Here is a 13,000-nt window from a genome sequence, read left to right as displayed (position 1 = left end):
TCCATCTTGAATTAATTTTTGTATAAGGTGTAATAAGGAAGGGATCCAGTTTCAGCTTTCTACTTAAGACTAGCCAGTTTTCCCAGCACCATTTATTAAATAGGGAATCCTTTCCCCATTTCTTGTTTCTCTCAGGTTTGTCAAAGATCAGATGGCTGTAGATGTGTGGTATTATTTCTGAGGACTCTGTTCTGTTCCATTGGTCTATATCTCTGTTTTGTTACCAGTACCATGCTGTTTTGGTTACTGTAGCCTTGTAGTATAGTTTGAAGTCAGGTAGCGTGATGCCTCCAGCTTTGTTCTTTTGGCTTAGGATTGTCTTGGCAATGTGGGCTCTTTTTTGGTTACATATGAACTTTAAAGTACATTTTTCCAATTCTGTGAAGAAAGTCATTGGTAGGTTAAAAGGGATGGCATTGAATCTATAAATTATCTTGGACAGTATGGCCATTTTCATGATATTGATTCTTCTTATTCATGAGCATGGAATGTTCTTCCATTTGTTTGTGTCCTCTTTTATGTCATTGAGCAGTGGTTTGTAGTTCTCCTTGAAGAGTTCCTTCACATCTCTTGTAAGTTGGATTCCTAGGTATTTTATTCTCTTTGAAGCTATTGTGAATGGGAGTTCATTCATGATTTGGCTCTCTGTTTGTCTGTTATTGGTGTTTAAGAATGCTTGTGATTTTTGCACATTGATTTTGCATTCTGAGACTTTGCTGAAGTTGCTTATCAGCTTAAGGAGATTTTGGGCTGAGATGATGGCCTTTTCTAAATATACAATAATGTCATCTGCAAACAGGGACAATTTGACTTCCTCTTTTCCTAATTGAATACCCTTTATTTCTTTCTCCTGCCTGATTGCCCTGGCCAGAACTTCCAACACTATATTGAATAGGAGTGGTGAGAGAGGGCATCCCTGTCTTGTGCCAGTTTTCAAAGGGAATCCTTCCAGTTTTTTCCCATTCAGTATGATATTGGCTGTGGGTTTGTCATAAATAGCTCTTATTATTTTGAGATACATTCCATCAATACCGAATTTATTGAGAGTTTTTTGCATGAAGGGCTGCTGAATTTTGTCAAAGGCCTTTTCTGCATCTATTGAGATAATCATGTGGTTTTTGTCTTTGGTTCTGTTTATATGATGGATTACGTTTATTGATTTGCATATGTTGAACCAGCCTTCCATCCCAGGGATGAAGCCCACTTGATCACGTTGGATAAGCTTTTTGATGTGCTGCTGGATTCGGTTTGCCAGTATTTTATTGAGGATTTTTGCATCGATGTTCATCAGGGATATTGGTCTAAAATTCTCTTTTTTTTGTTGTGTCTCTGCCAGTCTTTGGTATCAGGATGATGTTGGCCTCATAAAGTGAGTTAGGGAGGGTTGCCTCTTTTTCTATTGATTGGAATAGTTTCAGAAGGAATGGTACCAGCTCCTCCTTGTACCTCTGGTAAAATTCGGCTGTGAATCCATCTGGTCCTGGACTTTTTTTGGTTGGTAGGTTATTAATTATTGCCTCAATTTCAGAGCCTGTTATTGGTCTATTCAGAGATTCCACTTCTTCCTGGTTTAGTCTTGGGAAAGTGTATGTGTCCAGGAATTTATGTATTTCTTCTAGGTTTTCTAGTTTATTTGCATAGAGGTGTTTATAGTATTCTCTGATGGTAGTTTGTATTTCTGTGGGGTCGGTGGTGATATCCCCTTTATCATTTTTTATTGCATCTATTTGATTCTTCTCTCTTTTCTTCTTTATTAGTCTTGCTAGTGGTCTATCAATTTTGTTGATCTTTTCAAAAAACCAGCTCCCGGATTCTTTGATTTTTTGAAGGGATTTTGTGTCTCTATCTCCTTCAGTTCTGCTCTGTTCTTAGTTATTTCTTGCTTTCTGCTAGCTTTTGAATATGTTTGCTCTTGCTTCTCTAGTTCTTTTAATTGTGATTTTAGGGTGTCAATTTTAGATCTTTCCTGTTTTCTCTCATGGGCATTTAGTGCTATAAATTTCCCTCCACACACTGCTTTAAATGTGTCCCAGAGATTCTGGCATGTTGTATCTTTGTTCTCATTGGTTTCAAAGAACATCTTTATTTCTGCCTTCATTTCATTATGTACCCAGTAGTCATTCAGGAGCAGATTATTCAGTTTCCATGTAGTTGAGCGGTTTTGATTGAGTTTCTTAATCCTGAGTTCTAGTTTGATTGCACTGTGGTCTGAGAGACAGTTTGTTATAATTTTTATTCTTTTACATTTGCTGAGGAGTGCTTTACTTCCAACTATGAGGTCAGTTTTGGAAAAGTGTGATGTGGTGGTGAGAAGAATGTATATTCTGTTGATTTGGGGTGGAGAGTTCTGTTGATGTCTATTAGGTCCGCTTGGTGCAGAGTTGAGTTCAATTCCTGGATATCCTTGTTAACTTTCTGTCTCGTTGGTCTGTCTAATGTTGGTCTGTCTCCCATTATTATTGAGTGGGAGTCTAAGTCTCTTTGTAAGTCTCTAAAGACTTGCTTTATGAATCTGGGTGCTCCTGTATTGGATGCATATATATTTAGGATAGTTAGCTCTTCTTATTGAATTGATTTCTTTACCATTACATAATGGCCTTCTTTTCTCTTTTGATCTTTGTTGGTTTAAAGTCTGTTTTGTCAGAGACTAGGATTGCAATGCCTGCCTTTTTTTGTTTTCCATTTGCTTGGTAGATCTTCCTCCATTCCTTTATTTTGAGCCTGTATGTGTCTCTGCATATGAGATGGGTCTACTGAATACAGCAAACTGATGGGGTCTTGACTCTTTATCCAATTTTCCAGTCTGTGTCTTTTAATTGGAGAATTTAGCCTATTTACATTTAAGCTTAATATTCTTATGTGTGAACTTGATCCTGTCATTATGATGTTAGCTGGTTATTTTGCTCGTTAGTTGATGTGGTTTCTTCCTAGCATCAATGGTCTTTACATTTTGGCATGTTTTTGCAGTGGCTGGTACTGGCTGTTCCTTTCCATGTTTAGTGCTTCCTTCTGGTGCTCTTGTAGGGCCGGCCCGGTGGTGATAAAATCTCTCAGCACTTCCTTGTCTGTAAAGGATTTTATTTCTCCTTCACTTATGAAACTTAGTTTGGCTGGATATGAAATTCTGGGTTGAAAATTCTTTTCTTTAAGAATGTTGAATATCAGCCCCCACTCTCTTCTGGCTTGTAGAGTTTTTGCTGAGAGATCCGCTGTTAGTCTGATGGGCTTCCCTTTGTGAGTAACCCGACCTTTCTCTCTGGCTGCCCTTAACATTTTTTCTTTCATTTCAACTTTGGTGAATCTGACAATTATGTGTCTTAGAGTTGCTCTTCTCAAGGATTATCTCTGTGGCGATCTCTGTATTTCCTGAGTTTGAATATTGGCATGCCTTACTAGGTTGGGGAAGTTCTCCTGGATATCATGCAGAGTGTTTTCCAACTTGGTTCCATTCTCCCCATCACTTTCAAGTACACCAATCAGACGTAGATTTGGTCTTTTCACATAGTCCCATATTTCTTGGAGGCTTTGTTCATTTCTTTTTACTCTTTTTTTCTCTAAACTTCTCTTCTCACTTCATTTCATTCATTAGATCTTCAATCACTAATACCCTTTCTTCCAGTTGATAGAGTTGGTTACTGAAGCCTGTGCATTTGTCATGTAGTTCCCATGTCATGGTTTTCATCTCTATCAGATCATTTAAGGACTTCTCTACATTGGTTATTTATTTAGCCATTCGTCAAATCTTTTTTCCAGGTTTTTAGTTTCTTTGCACTGGGTTTGTACTTACTCCTTTAGCTCGGAGACGTTTGATCGTCTGAAGCCTTCTTCTCTCAACTCGTCAAAGTCATTCTCCATCCCGCTTTGTTCTGTTGCTGGTGAGGAGCTGCGTTCTTTTGGAGGGGGAGAGGCATTCTGATTTTTAGAATTTTCAGCTTTTCTGCACTGCTTTTTCCCCATCTTTGTGGTTTTATCTACCTTTGGTCTTTGATGATGGTGACATATAGATGGGGTTTTGGTGTGGATGCCCTTTCTGTTTGTTATTTTTCCTTCTAACAGTCAGGACCCTCAGCTGTAGGTCTGTTGGAGTTTGCTTGAGCCCCACTCCAGACCCTGTTTGCCTGGGTATCAGCAGTGGAGGCTGCAGAAGACTGAATATTACTGAACAGCAAATCTTGCTGTCTGATCATTCCTCTGGAAGCTCCATCTCAGAGATGTACCCGGCTGTGTGAGGTGTGAGGTGTCAGTCTGTCCCTAGTGGTGGATGTCTCCCAGTTAGGCTACTCGCGGGTCAGGGACCCACTTGAGCAGGCAGTCTGTCTGTTCTCAGATCTCAAACTCTGTGCTGGGAGAACCATTGATCTCTTCAAAGCTGTCAGACAGGAACATTTACATCTGCAGAGGTTTCTGCTGCCTTTTGTTTGGCTATGCCCTGTCCCCAGAGGTGGAATCTACAGAGGCAGGCAGGCAGGCCTCCTTGAGCTGTGGTGGGCTCCACCCTATTCGAGCTTCCCAGCTGCGCAGGCACTTCCGCAGCTGGGCGGGCACCCCTCCCCCAGCCTCGCTGCCGCCTTGAAGTTAGATCTTAGACTGCTGTGCTAGCAATAAGGGAGGCTCCGTGGGCGTGCGACCCTCTGAGCCAGGCGGGGGATTATAATCTCCTCATGTGTTGTTTGCTAAGACCCTTGGTAAAGCACAGTATTAGGGTGGGAGTGACCCAGTTTTCCAGGTGTTGTGTGTCACCGTTTCCCTTGGCTAGGAAAGGGAATTCCCTTCCCCCTTGTGCTTCCCGGGTGAGGTGATGCTTCGCCCTGCTTTAGCTCTCACTTGTTGGGCTGCACCCACTGTCCTGCACCCACTGTCTGACATGCCCCAATGAGATGAACCCAGACCTCAGTTGGAAATGCAGAAATCACCCAACTTCTGTGTCACTTACACTGAGAGCTGGAGGTTGGAGCTGTTCTTATTCGGACATCTTGGCACCACCTTCTGAGTTGTTTTTCAGTTGCCATGGGTCTCTTACACTAAAGGTTATGAAACCCAATGGGCATGCCCAGATGAACTAACCACCAGGGGAATGTAAGTACGCAGAAGAGAGACTGAATTAAGAGGTGGATACTGCACAGTAGGATGTAGGATCAATCAGGTCAAGTCCCCGGCATCACCCTATAGGAGGATCCACTCAAATCATGTCTCTCAGCATCACCTTATTGCAAGATCCAATCAGATCATACCTTGTTATTTATGCTTATAAAACATGACCTAATCCCCAACTCAGGGAGGCAGATTTAAACATTTCCTCCTATCTCCTTATCAACGAACTTACAGTGAACTCTTCTTGCTGCAAAAACCTGGTGCTTCAGTGTTTGGCTTTCCACTGCATGTGGGCAAATGGACCAAATTCGACCCAGTGACATTATATTGTCAATTCTTGGAGGACCAAAATGTTATTCACTCTTTTATATGATGTGCTTAGAACAATATTTGATACATAGAAGGCAAATATTCATAAATATTTTTTGATTTAATAATTGATTCTAGTCATGGATGAACTATGAAGATGCCCTACAGGTGGAAGGTTTTAAGAAAGAGAACAGATGAGCTACTCCATTCATTATAAGACTTTAAGGTCAATAATAGCTCAGAATGCAAGGTAACTGGAAGATCTGCTTCACATATTTAAAAGTAATTATGTACATACAGCATGGTGCATTGTGAGTATGTATGTTTTCTAGGGCTACCTCAGTGGGTTGAATGTGTTCCCCCAATTTCATGTATTGAAAACTTAATCTCCCAAATGTGTATGTTGATTGGAGATGGAGCCATTGGGACATAATCAGGATTAGATTAAGTCATCAGAGTGGAGCCACCATGACGAGACTGGTGGCTTTATAAGAAGAGAAAGAGAAAGACCTGAGCTAACATGCAAGCTGTTGCCCTCTCTCCATGTGATGCCCTCCACTTCATTTTGATACAGTACAAAAAGCCCTTGCCAGAAGCTTCCACCAAGTGAAAAGGACATAAATTTTAGGGGACTGGGGCAGAATGATATGGTTTGAATATGTCACTCTAAAATTCATGTGTTGAAAATGTAATTGCCAGTATAATAGTACTAAGATGTGAGGTCTTTAAGATGTAATTGAGTCCTGAAGGTGGAAGCCTTATGAATGTCATTATTCTAGTATTGAGTTCTTATGTAAGTGAGTTTGTTCTCATGGGAGTGGACTGTTGTAAAAGCAAGCTTGGCTCATTCTTGTAGTCTCATTCTCACATGCTTGCTTGCCCTTCTACTTTCCTGCCATGTTATGAAACAGTACTAAAACCCTTGCCAGAAGCTGCTGCTCTGTCCTTGGAATTCCCAGCCTCCAGAGTCATGAGCCAAATAAATTTCTTTTCTTTATAAATTGCTAAATCTGTAGTATTCTGTCATAGCAAAATAAAAAGAGCTGAAACAGCTATCATAATAAAATACCACAGACTGGATCACTTAAATGACAGAAATTTATTTTCTCATAATTCTGGAGACTAGAAGTCTGAGATCAAGGTGTAATCTGGATTTTTTTTTTTCTCCTGAGGCCTCTCTCCTTGGTTTATAGATGGGCATATTCTCCCTGTCTTCACATGGTCTTTCCTTTATGTATGTCTGTGTCCTAGTCTTCTCTTCTTATAAGGCCACCAGTTAGAATAGATTAGGACCCATACCAATAACCTCATTTTACCTTAATTACTTCTTTAAAGATCCTATTTATTTCCAAATCATCACATTCTGAGCTACTGAGGGTTAGAACTTAGACATACAGATTTTTTTTGTGGGGAAGGGGTTGGAAGATATACAATTCACCCTATTGTAGAGTAATGCTTGGTAGTTATACTGCTTGTATTATATCAGGCTTTGTAGGTTTAAGCTGAGGCAAATGACTGAAAGGCCTTCTTGTTCAAGTGTGTTTTCCTCAATAAACCTTCCATAATTCTGTCTATAGCAATTTATTCTCTTAAAGCTTTTCTTTTTCTCCTGAGATTTTCCTTGAATATTTCTAAGAGGCCTGAATAGGATACAAGTAAGAGATGCCACAGTTCATTTACATATTACTTTACAAGCTAGGTTGGTCCATCGTTTTTCAAAACCATGAGAAGATAAGACACAGGAGACAGAGATTTTAAAAAGAAAAAGGTAAAAGCCTCAAATTTGTAACGGCCTGAGCATCTGAGTTTCCAGAAGAAAGGGCAATGAACAAAGGGAAGAAAGATAATTTGTCTATTAGCCATTTGCTTGAGCTGGTGGGGAGAAGCAACTTTATAATTTCACCAGCAGCTCTTCCTTTCAACATGACTACCAGTGATTTTGCAACATTGAGACTGTCATAAATAGTGGGTATATACTCAATTACTGAATAAAGTATATTTCACAGATGTTGAATAACCATCAATGACATAACCAGGCTCTGCCTTGCAACTGACTTCCAACAGTTAACTCAATAGGCAGCTACCTGATTTGGACGCTGACTGTCCATTTGAAACACAGTTTCCTAAATCTGACAAAATAATACACTATGCATGTGCAGGAGTTAACTAAGTTATGCTTCTTATCTATTTTACATACTAATCATTATGTATAAATATTGTAACTTTTGCTGTTTGAATTGTCTAATGTTCATTGCCATTATCCTTAGTTGGTAAGGACACTGTTCTTCTTTCTTTCAAAATCATTTCAAAATAGACCATCTTGACAAACTCAGGCCATGTATTTCCTTTGGTTAACATTGCTATATTTATAAACCAAAAACTTTAAACTAGTTTCCACAGTAAATAATCTAGCATTCACTAAATTCTCTCAGAGATGTGTTCCTCTTATATTAACATGTATTGCTACTATTCATAGGCGTTCTCAGACTTTAGTTTCCAAGGCTAATCATGGGGTTTAAAGTAACCTTTTTAATTATCAACATTCACAGTTAAGAAAAAACGTTCATCAACTATACTAACCATAATGCAAAAGAGAGAAATGGCAACACAGTCAGAATCTCCTAATTTGTTAAGAATGACGGCCATGAATCAGTGGAGTGACACCAGCCTACTCCATGCAGGTGGTTCTCACACTGATGTCATTTGCAGGATATGCTAAAGGATTATGGCTGCACTGCAGAGGAACCCTACTATACACATGTGGCAGGTCAGGATGCACACATTTCAATGAATATTTCAAAGATGAGCAAAAACCAGAGTATATGTCATGAAAATCGAGTGTACTTGGATAAACATCACTGCTGTTTTTATAAAAAATGTGTAAGTTCCACTTCCCCCTATTTCCCAAATCTCTCCATTTTCACACACCTGATTTTCCTAGACTGTGTTCCTCCTCCACAGCGCAGGGACCTCAGCTCATTGTTGATTTTGCATGAAGACCAGTGTTCTACAACCCAGGAATACTGATTGCACTCACTGTAACATGGGACTGCCTCATGTACCTGTCAAGAACAGGAAAGAAAAACAATTATGTGGAACTATCCAACTTATAGAAAAATAGCCTATCTTTTAGTAATGCTTGCTGAACATAACCCAAGAAACTGCACTCTGGCCCAAACAGCCAAATTACTTTCCCAAAAAGCAAGATAGATTTGGCTTCTCTGAATTTACTGACTTGCCTAAAGAAGCATACAGGGGAAATCAACTAAAATATGATGGTATGCTTTCACAGAAGAGAACAAAGGACAGTCATTTTCTAGTGCCAAGAATAGGAATTCCATTATCATTTCATTTCCTCAGAGAGCTCACACAGCATCTATTAGATGGTCCAGCTCTCAATTATATGGTATATTGTATTCTCAGATGTACTTTAACATGTCAATTGAAACAAACATATATAAGGAAAATTATTCTTGAATATAAGAGGTTCTTATAATGCATAAGAAAAGTGATATTATTTGCACCAGAAATTTCTTTTTATGCACTCAAATGATCAATGCTAACAGGCAATCATTTAGCCTCCTGTGTATTGTGGCTTCATATAAATTTAGCTATATGTAGGTTGTTTTCAGAGGGTAGCTAAAACAGATACACACACACACACACACACACACACACACACCCCCAAGAGAAATGCTGCTAAACTGTTAGTGGTTCTGCATGATTACTGACTATGAATATTTACACTTTTATGGTGAAAACAATGAGTACAGTAAATGAATTCTTAGGTTATTTCCTATACATTTGTTTGTGGTGATTTTTTTTTAGTTGAAATTGTATCCCAGTGGGCAGCCAGTTGAGTTTGTCTGCCTCTTTGTGGCTGCATTTCAATTGCATTGCTCCTTAATATGGGGAACAGTGCTCTTTCTAGGTAAGAAAAAGAACACTGTTCCATTGCATGATCACAAAGATGGCTCAATTGTAGGCATGCTTACAAAGAATGGGTCCACCTATCACCAGTGTAGTTAATTCATGCTTTTCCTTTTAAGTAATAGCTTAATTCTCAATCCTTTCCTCCTCTTGCCTTTCTAATTCCATAAAATTATAAATGATAACTAGGTTGCATTATCCAAACAGAACCATTGCTTGTATGGTTTTACTAAATGCAAAAGAAGGCACTATGTAATAGGATAATCAAAAGACAAGATTGGAGCACTGTCAGCATGTTAGGCAAAAATCAAATGAGAAAAGGTGATTTGCAAGACTGCCTCTGAGGAATCATAAAATAATGTCAGAAACTATTTTTAACCATCTGGTCCTTCTTGGCTCTCTCACTTAGAACTCACAAGAAGATAAACTACAAAGTCACAAATATGTGAGGGCAAAATGAAAGGAGATGGGAAAATAGAAGTAGAAATGGGTGTGTGGAAAGAAAGGAATTAAGTAATAAAAGAATCACATTTCATGCTGTGAATGCTACCAAGAATGGAATGAAAGGGTCAGAAGTATTTCCTACATTAGAATAAGGGGGTGATATCTTATGTCGAAGAATTATTTCCCATAACAGTCATAGGATAGTAGATGTAAGAGAATAATCTATAAAAATGAAGAGATAGGATCCCAACCAACCAGATACTAAAACTGAGCTGATGACAGCTGAGGGTTTAGCTGATCTGACTGTATCATGACAACGATGCTTTCACTGAATTTATGGTTTCATTCTCTGAACCCTTTAATATCTATTAATTTAAACAAAGCTTTTTGGATTTCCCCTGAGATAGAAGACAGCACCTCTGTCAAAGTACTTTGTACAAACAGGGGGTGGATGAAAAACTTAATTCGAAAATTAATTTCTCCTATATTTCATGCATGAATTCAAGAGCAAATGGTTGAGATAACCTCTCTGAAATGAAAATATTTTTTCTAAAGCTATCAATACTAAGTAGAACTTAGATTTTCACCTTCCCTTCCATATAAAGCCAAATTGAAAATGAAAAACTGTTTGTTTAGTTGCATGTACCTTTGGTATAAACATTTGACCACCTGATTGTATATTGGTTTCTTGCTTATATTCTTTATGCTCCAGTTGTCTGCACCTGCAGCAGGATAGCTATCTGCAATGCCAAGCTATTGGAAGACAGGGAGAAGGTCTGTGTAAGAAGATGTGGGGATACCTTCTTGAGTAATAGCATTAAAACAGCACCTCTTAAACAAGATTCTCCATTCTCATGGAATTACTTGAAAATTTTCCCCATATGTATCTATCACTTAAGAATTGTTCATGCTGTTCATTCTAGCCAACAAATCCTTACCCTCTTCCTTTAAAGCCCAAGTTAACCCCATCACAACACAAGGCTTTTTCTCTGACCCCAGTTAGTGTTTCTTTGGCATGTAGTGACAGTCCCAGTTTTAAGCCAGATAATAAAGCCAGGGTGTACGTGTTTGGGGCTGGGCAGTGGTATTGTTAGGGACACATGTTAGGCTGCTAGGGGAGCAAACACTCAAAAAAGCAGGCACCTGGACTCCTTTATGTATCTTTTAGCCTTTCATTACTTTAGCTCTTTACCTCACCTTAGTCCCAAAAACTGTATGTCTATTTCATACTGAGTGAATATGCTCAGAGAGACACAATTTGAACTCTCCATGCATACATATGCTTCTGATCGTAACCAAAGTTATACTTGAACTGTCAGCATTTGTTTAAGTGTCTACCAGGGAAAAAAATGTGTGTCTTCTGTAGGGAGAGGCTGTGTTTTCATGATGCATATTTTTCGCAAGACATAAGGTGAAGGGGAGGCTATTAATAAGTATTGGTTGAATTGAAACTAATTATTGAAGGGACCCAGGTTGCTAAATGCCTCTCACTTAATTCTCTAGAGAAAACAGTCCCACTCCATGAAATGAGTAAGGGATATTTTACAAAGCACAAAGGATGATAAGAAGGAACAAAAATAAAAATCTTTTCTTTCCATTGTGGAACTTAGGTGAAGAACAGCAATCTCACTATGTCATTGAAAGGTATCAGTTGATGATTTTCTTGTTGAAAAAAAATATATATCTTTTAAGAACTGTGAAAAATGTCTCCTTAAAGCCTTTGTCCAACAGGCAAGGAATCTTATCCAGAGGACCAAAAACACCCACAAAAGACAAAAAGGCAGCAGGGCATTCAAAAATAAAAATTAACTACCCAGATGCCCAATTCCTTCTCCTGTCAGTCTTTTAGGCTCTGCCTATTTTACATTGCTGTTTAGTTGGTGCTTATTATAGTTTTATAATGGAAATGTGTTGCTGCATGGACTTTATCAGGGAATCATATGAAAATGTTCTAGGGAGAGAAATGAGCCATGGGAAAGTTAAATGAAATCCATTTCTGAATGGCACAAATTAGGGAAAAAATAACAAGGTTTAATAGGGCCATAGATGCTAAAAAATGCCACTGAAAAGACCAAATCCTCTGAGAGAGGCAACATTTCATTCTCCTAGTAATGAGTCCTATTTGTTATTTCTTCATTGGGGAATTCTGTTTTTATAATTTTGCCAGTTCCAGAGTCATATCATAAACTCATTCATTGAGTCAGTTTTTAAATATTTATTAAATAAGCCTCCATTCATTGTAATTGATCAATTTAACTAAGTACTGCTTTCTGATACTGCTTCTCTAGCTACAGACTGACTTCCTTGCCATAAAAGCCGGGTCTTACTGGGGCTTGGTGGAAGTCATTCTTGTATGTCAGAGCTGTAGGGTTCAAAGACTCAAATAAAACAAATAATCCTTTAACAACAACCACATAAAAAATAGAAAATTTACAGCTTCTGCGTTTCTGTAGCAATAAACCTTTGCTCTAGTGAAGCTGCAAGTCAAGACCCAGGTAGAGGCCTTCAGGCTTGAGACCTCCATGCTGGGCACTGTGGCTGCTCAGTAGAACTTGGAAACCAGTTCAAAGGCCCATCTGGGACCAGAGATCCTGGCAAGTCATATTCAATGTCAATTTCATTGGAATGTTAGGGGAAATGGTCTCAAGGAACACTGAGATCAATAAAGCACTATGAGATTGCTTCTTCTCCAAATGTTGTGAGCTCTTTCCATAAGACGTCCAATTTTGCCTTTCATCAGGCCTAGGATCCCATCCCCTAATTCAATGAACTTAATCCTAGCCATTCAATAGGTGTTCATGCTTTCTCTCTTTTCTCATTCATGGCTCACACTTTCCCCCCAGATGGGTTCCCTGGGCTATACTCTCCCCCAATTTACCACATTCTGACCCTTTTCTTATTCAATCAGCAACTAAATTATGCTTTCCTCCATGCTGATTGGTCTGACTGACTGGAAAAGAGCACATTTACACAAAGAAGTTGTTCTTCCATTTTTATCAATCATGCATTTATATCTGTTTGTGTACAATATAATGCATGCAATGCTAGGTTTTAGTCCTAACACAACCATTCCCACAAGCTGTACAAATATGTCCATTAATAGTATCTGGTCAGCAATGATACCACAATAATACTGTGTAGAACTTTATAGCTTATGTAAGGTATTCTGTGTCTTAAATCTTGGTCATCACACTCATTGGAGTTAGACAAGGTTGGTATGATCCTT

At 38.7% G+C, this 13,000-nt stretch overlaps 1 protein-coding gene across 1 annotated transcript in view; it reads right to left on the bottom strand.

The window, feature by feature from the left end:
- The window catches only part of THSD7B (thrombospondin type 1 domain containing 7B), an 886,725-nt gene that overhangs the window by 110,368 nt on the left and 763,357 nt on the right, over nt 1-13,000 (bottom strand). Inside the window, exon 16 of the mRNA XM_025405082.1 lies at nt 8,329-8,462. Coding sequence (XP_025260867.1) covers nt 8,329-8,462 — 134 coding nt within the window. The remainder of the gene's footprint in view (nt 1-8,328; nt 8,463-13,000) is intronic.

This window comes from Theropithecus gelada, chromosome 12, assembly GCF_003255815.1.
Source record: "Theropithecus gelada isolate Dixy chromosome 12, Tgel_1.0, whole genome shotgun sequence".
NCBI lineage: Eukaryota > Metazoa > Chordata > Mammalia > Primates > Cercopithecidae > Theropithecus > Theropithecus gelada.
This window is presented reverse-complemented; position numbering and strand designations above follow the sequence as displayed.